General features: G+C 41.3%; 2 protein-coding genes across 3 annotated transcripts; one reads left to right on the forward strand and one right to left on the reverse strand.

The window, feature by feature from the left end:
* The first annotated feature begins 261 nt into the window (after positions 1-261).
* On the forward strand, positions 262-3950 carry LOC141846184 (potassium transporter 6-like). 2 transcript variants are annotated; one of them, XM_074734182.1, is made up of 9 exons: positions 262-309; positions 396-900; positions 984-1037; positions 1394-1654; positions 1734-1786; positions 1870-1993; positions 2072-2326; positions 2595-3001; positions 3261-3950. In XM_074734182.1, exons 1-9 carry the CDS (start codon positions 262-264, stop codon positions 3900-3902), a joined length of 2349 nt encoding a protein of 782 aa, XP_074590283.1. In that variant the 3' UTR covers positions 3903-3950. The 2 variants fall into 2 exon arrangements, with proteins under 2 accessions (XP_074590283.1, XP_074590284.1); XM_074734183.1 differs by having other exon boundaries at positions 399-900.
* On the reverse strand, positions 3941-8180 carry LOC141846185 (nucleobase-ascorbate transporter 6-like). The gene is made up of 15 exons (XM_074734184.1): positions 8080-8180; positions 7773-7985; positions 7251-7348; positions 6953-7129; positions 6430-6530; positions 6174-6249; positions 5999-6058; positions 5737-5921; positions 5322-5418; positions 5118-5204; positions 4982-5040; positions 4821-4912; positions 4680-4757; positions 4425-4585; positions 3941-4340 (listed from the first exon to the last, which is right to left on the reverse strand). The coding sequence occupies exons 2-15, from the start codon at positions 7930-7932 to the stop codon at positions 4122-4124; spliced, it is 1650 nt and encodes a 549-aa protein (XP_074590285.1). The 5' UTR covers positions 7933-7985; positions 8080-8180; the 3' UTR covers positions 3941-4121.
* Positions 8181-8926: the final 746 nt, after the last annotated feature.

Below are 8926 nucleotides of genomic sequence, written 5' to 3' on the forward strand. Positions count from 1 at the left end.
CTCTCTCTTTTTTGTCCCGTTGTTTGACCTAGCTCTCTCCGCCATATCGAGCGTCCTTAGGTGTTCCCTCCCCCAACCCATTTGACCTCCAGCTGAACTCCTCGTCTTCCTGCTTGCTTGTTGATGGCTTTTCGTTGGCCAGAGGCCTTAAAGATGCAATCTTGGCAGTGATTCTGTGAGTTATTGCCTGCGCTCCCTTGCTAGTTAAACTGAAGTTGTTGCCTTTGTAATGAGCTCGGTGAGTTCTTGACTTCTTCAAGCATGGATCTCGAACGCGGCGGCGGCGGCGGTTACCTTGACCTGGGAAAGGTATTTTGCAAGCTTTTTACTTCGAGAAATGGTGAAAAGATCAAAATTTCCCCTTTGCTTCTTGTTTGATGAATCTAATGTGGCAGAAGAAGGGTTCATGGCGGACGGTGGTGACATTGGCGTATCAGAGTTTGGGAGTGGTGTACGGCGACCTGAGCACGTCGCCGCTGTACGTGTATAAGAACACCTTCGCGGAGGATATCGAGCACTCGGAGACGAATGAGGAGATATACGGCGTGCTATCCTTCGTCTTCTGGACGATCACGCTCGTCCCGCTTCTCAAGTACGTCTGTATCGTGCTCCGCGCCGATGACAATGGCGAAGGTGGCACCTTTGCGCTCTACTCCCTCCTCTGCCGCCACGCCCGCGTCGGATTCCTGCCTAACGGGCAACTCGCCGACGAGGAGCTCTCCACGTACAAGAATATGGACGGCGGAGGCGCCGCCGCGCGGCCGGGTAGCGCAGTGGCGGCCTCTAAGGTAAAGAAGCTTCTCGAGAAGCATCAGGTGCTGCAGCACCTGCTATTGATCCTTGCTCTGATTGGGGCCTGCATGGTAATTGGGGACGGCGTGCTTACGCCAGCAATTTCCGGTAATTCCTGGCTATTCATTGGATCTTTTCCCACTTTTTAGGGTTCTTGACCAATCCCTGACAGAAAAGTGGTCTCTTTACAGTATTCTCGGCTGTTTCAGGCCTGGAGTTGTCCATGTCCAGGGAACAACACAAGTGTAAGCCAAATCTCACCATTAATATGTTCTCTGTCTTGTGCAATTACTTCTCATCTGATCACTAGAAGCCAAATCAAGTAGCAGAACAGATTTGGAAATGTTGGGAAGAGATTCCACAACCAATTTCAAGTTTGTACTTTTTCTTTTTGGCAATCTTTGGGTGTAAAATTCTTCTCCCAACGTTACATATCCACTATTGATCAGTAGACCAGTGAGCAACAATTACACATCACAGAAATCCAATTGAACACATCTCAGATACTGAAATTTCATATGCTTTTGCTGCAATCAAAAACCGAAATTTATGTTCCTACAACTGAGCTGTGAGAACTTAAGACTGATCTTTCAACTTGCAGATGTTGAGGTTCCTGTTGCGTGTGCCATATTAGTTGCTCTGTTTGCCCTGCAACACTTTGGCACACATCGGGTTGGCTTTCTGTTTGCACCGATTGTCGTTACTTGGCTCATATGCATCAGTGCAATCGGTGTTTACAACATTTTTCACTGGAACCCACATGTGTATCAAGCTCTTTCTCCCTACTACATGTACAAATTTCTGAAGAAAACTCAAAGAGGAGGTTGGATGTCTTTGGGAGGAATACTATTGTGCATAACAGGTATATAAACTTATATATTTCCAGTAAGCCTGCTTATCGTATACATGGATCGCATTCAATTCTTCCATTGCTCTTGCAGGTTCTGAAGCTATGTATGCTGACTTGGGGCATTTTTCACAGTTATCGATACAGGTGAGGGTCGAGGCATCAAGATTTAAGACGAGTGAATGATATATCAACTGGTTATCTCTAACATATATAGTACTTTCCGGCAGATTGCTTTTACTTCCATGATTTACCCTTCCTTGATCCTTGCATACATGGGACAAGCTGCTTATCTATCGAAACATCATATTATAGAAAGTGACTACCATATCGGGTTCTATGTATCTGTGCCAGGTACTGATGCTATCCGAAAGATTATCATTGTTAATGTTGTTGATATTGGTTGTCTAACTTGACAAACTATTTTGTTAGAGAAATTGAGGTGGCCAGTTCTGGCAATTGCTATAATGGCAGCTGTTGTTGGAAGCCAAGCTGTTATCACTGGTACCTTCTCAATCATCAAGCAGTGCTCTGCATTGAGCTGCTTCCCTAGGGTGAAGATCGTTCATACTTCGTCAAAAGTACATGGACAAATATACATTCCGGAGATCAATTGGATGTTAATGACGTTGTGCCTCGCTGTTACTGTTGGTTTCAGAGATACGAAGCGCCTGGGCAATGCATCAGGTATGTTATAACCTCCATCTTCTGTTTAAAGGACCTTTCAGAGAAGTATCACTAAAAGCACTTATATTTGTTGCATTTGTTAGGCACAATGTGTCGGTTTCAAGTTCATTCGAGAGAAATTCTTTGAGCCTTGGTGTTTCTTGTGATATCTAGTAATGCATACATTTGTAGTAGATCAGCTAAAATATCCATTGATGATGCACGCGAGCTTTTAGTTATTGAGCGACTTGAAGAACAAACAGTAATCTAGTTGTGCTTTGGATTACAGGGTTGGCTGTGATTACTGTCATGTTGGTTACTAGCTGCTTGATGTCCCTTGTGATAGTTTTATGTTGGCACAAGAGCATCATTTTCGCTGTATGTTTCATCGTCTTCTTTGGATCGATCGAGACACTGTACTTCTCTGCATCCCTCATCAAGTTCTTACAAGGAGCTTGGGTTCCAATTGCCCTCTCATTCATTTTCATGATAATTATGTATGTATGGCACTACGGCACACTCAAAAAGTATGAAATTGACCTCCAAAATAAGGTCTCCATCGACTGGCTCCTCGGTCTTGGTCCTAATCTCGGAATTGTTCGTGTGCGGGGCATTGGCCTCATCCATACTGAACTTGTATCAGGAATTCCAGCCATCTTTTCACACTTTGTCACCAATCTCCCAGCCTTTCACCAGGTCAGCTATGAGCTATGCTTATGTATTGTTTTAGCTATTCGATCACCCTATATTTCTTTGATACAATAACTAGAGGCTGCTGATTTACTCGATGAGCAAATTTGAATGCATTTTTTTCCCGCGAGACCGAAAATTCTGTTCGGTGCTAAACTTTACGGTGTTATAACTTCCCCATGCTCATGCTTGTAAGGTGGTTTGCTTATTGATGAAGTTGGTATTCTCATCCTACATTCGATATAAAAGTGCTTCATTTCTGCAGGTCCTTGTGTTTGTATGCATCAAGTCTGTCCCAGTGCCATATGTTCGACAAGAGGAGCGATTCCTTGTTGGAAGAGTTGGCCCAAAAGAACACCAGGTATACAGGTGCATTGCACGGTATGGCTACCGTGATGTGCGCGGGGATGATATCGAGTTCGAGAAGGACTTAGTCAGCAGTATTGCTGAGTTCATCCGGTTCGACATTTCTCATGCAAGTGGAACACCCGAACGACCAGAAAAGAGCAATGATAATATGACAGTGGTCGGAGCTGGACTACGATTATGCTGCGAAGAAGAGATGGACCCAGACGATGCAGCTGGCCCCTCGAACTCAAGGGAGATACAAATACAATCACCAGTTGTGAGAAGGAAGAAGGTGAGATTTGTTTTGCCTGAGAGTCACCCACATATCGATGCCGGCCAGAGGGAGGAACTGCAGGAGCTGATGAAAGCAAGGGAAGCCGGGATGGCATTCATTTTCGGGCACACCGAGTTGAAGGCAAAGAGTGGATCTGGTTTGATCAAGAGATTTGCGATCGATATCGGGTATGATTTCTTGAGGAGGAATTGCAGGGGACCTGCCTATGCACTGAACATTCCTCATGCATCTACTTTAGAAGTCGGGATGGTTTACAATGTTTGAGCATCAAAGTTGAAGCACAAGAAGAATTGTTTTCGATAGATGGTAACAACTACATGTTATGGATGTCTATGATAGAAATGATCGACACCGATATACTCCTAACAAAATACACATAGAGGCAGAGCAAAATACATTGATACATGACATCGATTGTTTAAGCTGTTCGGGTGGTTCGTAGAGAACATATGGTACAAAGAAACGAGGCGCGAAACTCTGCATTCAGTTGGATGGGAAGAACCTATTAAGATTAAATGGCAATGCATAAAACTCTTGACTTCTTGGGTCTTTGTCCATGGTCCTAAACTTGTCCCAAAAATGGTAACCCCTTTCTTTCCTCATCGCTTTATCGTTCTTGTTCAGGGTGTAGTCCAGGAAATATGCAACCAAGGCCGCAACAAATGCCTCCGAGGAGAATATCACATCGACGATATCGTTGAACTGGAGGCACATTTTGGTTTGTTAACAATTGGATACAGAAACGAGCTCAGTTTCATTCATCTTGATCAAAACACAAAGTATTACCCATCTGGCGTTAGTGTGTGCAGGGCCGTGGCGAGCGACTAACGTATACTCCTTGAAGTATTGAGGGACCGAGAAGCCAAGAAACACCGAGAATCCTACGATGAATAGGACCCGAAAATTGTTGAGGTTGCAGAAGTGAAGGTAGCTAAGACCAGCAGCTCCTGTTAGATCATACATAAACAAAATTGGTGTAAGGAAAAAAACAAATTAAGTAGAGCTCATCTTGTGTCGCGGCTGAGTTTTGATGAAACATACCGACATACGCAAAGAAAAGGCAATACAAAGCCGCAACAATTGGCAACGGAATGGACGCGAAAACAGCTCCAAATTTGCCTGCACAAACCATCAGGAGTAATAGAGATTGCATATCAAAGCAAAGTCAAGTGACTGACTCACCGAGAATAGAAAAGAAGATCATGAAGCCTGCAGATATTTGAACAACTCTTCGACTTCCGACATGAGTTAATGCTAACAGACCAGCATTTTCACTGCATCAAGAAACAGTGTTAGGCAATCAGTTCATCAGTCTAAAATTTAAGCATAATCGATCGCCTTACGGGGACGCAGTGGACCCATTTGCCGTCCCAAATATTCCATCCAACAATATTCCAATTCCCTGGATTAAACAAACAAGTTGTAACTAGTATCACATGTTTCATAAATTTCACACAGTGTAATTGTTAGTTTCAATACCTGCCAACCGACTCCTCGACTAAGAACTGAAGCCGGAATCTGTGTGGCACTTGCATACCTCGAAACCGCAATGAAAGTACCAGTTGACTACATCATGAAGTAAAATGTTCAAACATATTTAGCTACTGGATTTGACAAAGTTTAGTATGTGAAAGTTTAGTAAGGTAATTCAAAGGAAAGTAAGAGAGAAGCGAGATAGAAGACCTCTACAAGAGCAACGAATGCGGCTGCCATCATCGCAAAAGATTCACCAGCATTGAAACTTGGTCTCCCCCATTGGAAAGGATATGGTATTCTTATCCTGTATGAGTAGAAGGCTGATCTAGTTATAGATTCAAAAGAATGCTAGAGATGGAAACAGATGGCCCAGCAAGATAAAAATATCAAGGTCTCATGAACATAAGGCAATAGTTCTAAAACATTCACAAAATGAACTTGATACGAGAGCTGCAGTGGCGGTCCCTAGATTACAGCGATGCTGCGGTTCAGAGAGGCTTATATACACATTTGTATGCTTGCTTAGCAAAATATCTTACTCAAAACTCATTTCTTAGGATGTTGAATTGGAGCAATCTTATGGTGCAAAACACAACATAAAAGATAGGCAACTCAACCCTACCATGGAGACGCGCCGACAAGTCCAGAACGATCAGTACGACAATGTAGCTGAGTTCTTAGTGGGGCATGCCTGTATGCACCTCCTATAGTGAGGATGTAAGCATAGAACCATACTATTGCAACAGTGAATATGACTGCAAACCGGTCGAATATATCCTTCTTCACATGTAGCAAGTGTGGCACATACTGCAAGAAATTGAATTTGAACCAATCAGAAAACTAAGGCTTTAAGAGAATCTCCAAAGAGTTGTCGAAATCTATACCTGTGACAATGCTACTAAGGCTATTAGCTGTGGAAGTCCAATTTCAATACATTTTGCAACCTGTATCATTGTCAGCAATTGATTCATTAAGAGAAAAAAAAAATCTTTAAGAATGACTAAATCGAAATGAAGCCATTTAAAATCTCCTGAAAGAATGATAATGACGAAATCTTACTCCAGGAAAACCATGTTCATAGAGGCCAAAGCCAGCCAAAGCAACCAGTGGCGCAGCAGAAAGAGGACTTAAATGCCTACAGTTAGTATATATACTCAGAATTAGACGATTTTAAACTGAAGGATAAATTTCCGAAACACAGTACAAATTATATGATTAATTTTGTAAAATTACTAGCATCATCATAACTTTTGGATGAAACAATTCTTTTTACATAAAGAACAAAACTTATGCACAAAAGTGTTCAACTCCATACATTGCTGCTACCCTCCAGAATCCACTAAAACCGACAAGAATCTGAATGATGGAAGCAACGATAAGAGCACCCTGAGTAGCCTGCATTGACTTCCGAAATCTCTGCAAACCAAGAATTTGTAATCCAAAATTACTTATTCTGTTTTGCTGCATCAACTTGGTTTTCATTCAAAAAACAATGAGAATCTTTTTCACAATTCACTTATCCGAGAGAGAATCATTGCATTTTCTGCTCACCTTTTACCTACCCGTAAGATTTTGCGGTTAGTATCCTCGCATAGGAGTTATGTGCAAAGCACATGATTCTCGCATACCGAACTATCCATAGGCCAATTCATGACTAATATTATTATATTAGTTGTTTGATTCTTGATTTGCACATGAAGTTTTCATGAGAGTAACAAAAGAATCTTATAGGGTAGGTGTAGTCTACATGTTCTCATGATAGTGGTAAAATACAATCTCTCTTGTTGTTAAATTATGAACTTGATGCAACCAGGAAAATTTTAATGTTGGAAACGTACATCGTGTGGATCAACAATGTTGTTGAACCGATCATCCAAAATTATCGAGATGGTTGGCACAAGAAACGTGTATGAGCCTCCAATCACAGCAGGCAACCGAGTTCCAACAGTTGTCTGTATGAGTGTGTTCAATCCAGCCACAAAGAGTAGTGTTTGGATCACTTTAGCTTTCTCATCCTGCTTATCGAAAGTGACCCTCAGATTAGGACATGATTGAGATTAAGCAGATAGAGTAACAATGATCATCTACATGGATCTTCTTTCAAATTATGAAATAGTTAAAGTGGTTTTGACTCACATTTCCACCACCCATCTGAGGAACAAGAATGGTAGGAATGATAACTGTGGTGCCCAACATGACCAGGTAATGCTGGAATCCAAGAAGAACAGCTTCAGCTGCATGATTCAGAATTTTGGAATTTATCTGTTAGTTGGTGAAAAACAATAACAACTAATTTGGGATTATTCTAACTTTAGGGAAGATTGTAATTACCAAGACAAACAGTTAATAGTGAAGATCTTCTCATAAGTAGGTTAATTTTTAGAAGAAAATCCTTAATCTAAAAGCAACGAGGTCTTTAATTTGACAATTAAAAGCTCAGGACAACTGCATCAATGGTGAAGAAAGAAGAAAAGCCCCAAAATATTAAAATCAAGCAGGCAATAAATCAATAATCGTACAGTTTAAGCATAAAAAAATTGCGAAAAGGATGAGAACAAAATCAGAATGCATCAAGGAATCAGAAAAAAGTTGCAAGATTCTTCCAATAAAATAAAGTATCAATCCCATCATTCTCGGCGGTATTTAACCTAAACTTACGCCATGGAGGAGGGCTGGTGATGCAGTAAGAAACATTCGGTAGTTGCTCCTTTATCGGGTGCGGCGCCGTGTCATCCGTCTTCGGCACTCCGCCGCCACCGCCACCTCCTCCTCCTCCTCCTCCTCCTCCGCCGCCGCCGCCTCCCTCGCCTTTGGCCATCTCCCCTCAACCAGGTTCAATTCGGGATTCACTATGTATCAGTACCACTGAAACTGACCGCAACGAAGAAAAAAAAACAATGGATCACAAGAAAAATTCGATTTTTAAAAGAAATAGTCGGGAAAAACTTGAAATTGGCGAAGATACAAAGATCAAATTTGGGTGGAGACGAAGGATGCCGTCGGCTGCTCGCTCGCTCGCCTCGCTTCAGTGAAGAAGGAGAAAGCAAGAGCATTGATGAGAGGAAAGAGATGGGAGGAGAATTTAGAGGAAGATGATAAATATTAAAAAAAAAAAACTGAAATAAATCGACGAAATTAATTATGCAAAAAATTAAAAATGTTGATCCGAGAATACATGCATGACACGTTCCCCATGATGCGTACGTTCTTTAGCAACCACCAAAACACAATATAAAAATAATATTTGATGTTCTAATATTTTATTAAGCTATTTTTATATATATATATTATTATATATAAGAGTAAAATCTTTAGGAAAAAAATTTACAATAGTGTATGGATAAAAATCAAAAGGTCTCTATTATTTATAAAATCACTTCTTAAATTTATTCTAATAATGGATAAAAAATTTATATAAGATTGAATTTAAATAATAGAGGTCTTTTTAATCAAGGTCAAATGAACATAGCATTTAACCATTAATATGAATTATTTAGTCCCGGGGCAATGGTATCGCAGTAGGACATCCAGGTTGTCACCCAAGCACCTACAGTTCGATCCCCAGCTACGGTGTATTTGTAAAAAATTTTCTCCAAATAGAAAGCGCAATCAAAGGATGCTGGGCGTCTGGGTTAACCACTACGTGCACTTCCCGATTTACCCTGGTGGTCGGTGGAAAATTTCCGTGGAGTCGGACCGATCATCCCAGAGATAGTCAATGGGACTAACTGAGGTGATTGGCTCTCAATTTACCCTGATGGCTGATGGAAAACTTCCGTGAGACCCTCGATTTCTATTTATCATTAATATGA

This window comes from Curcuma longa, chromosome 15 (genome assembly GCF_044706935.1).
Source record: "Curcuma longa cultivar G26 ecotype Majalengka, Jawa Barat chromosome 15, ITB_CL_G26_1.1, whole genome shotgun sequence".
NCBI lineage: Eukaryota > Viridiplantae > Streptophyta > Magnoliopsida > Zingiberales > Zingiberaceae > Curcuma > Curcuma longa.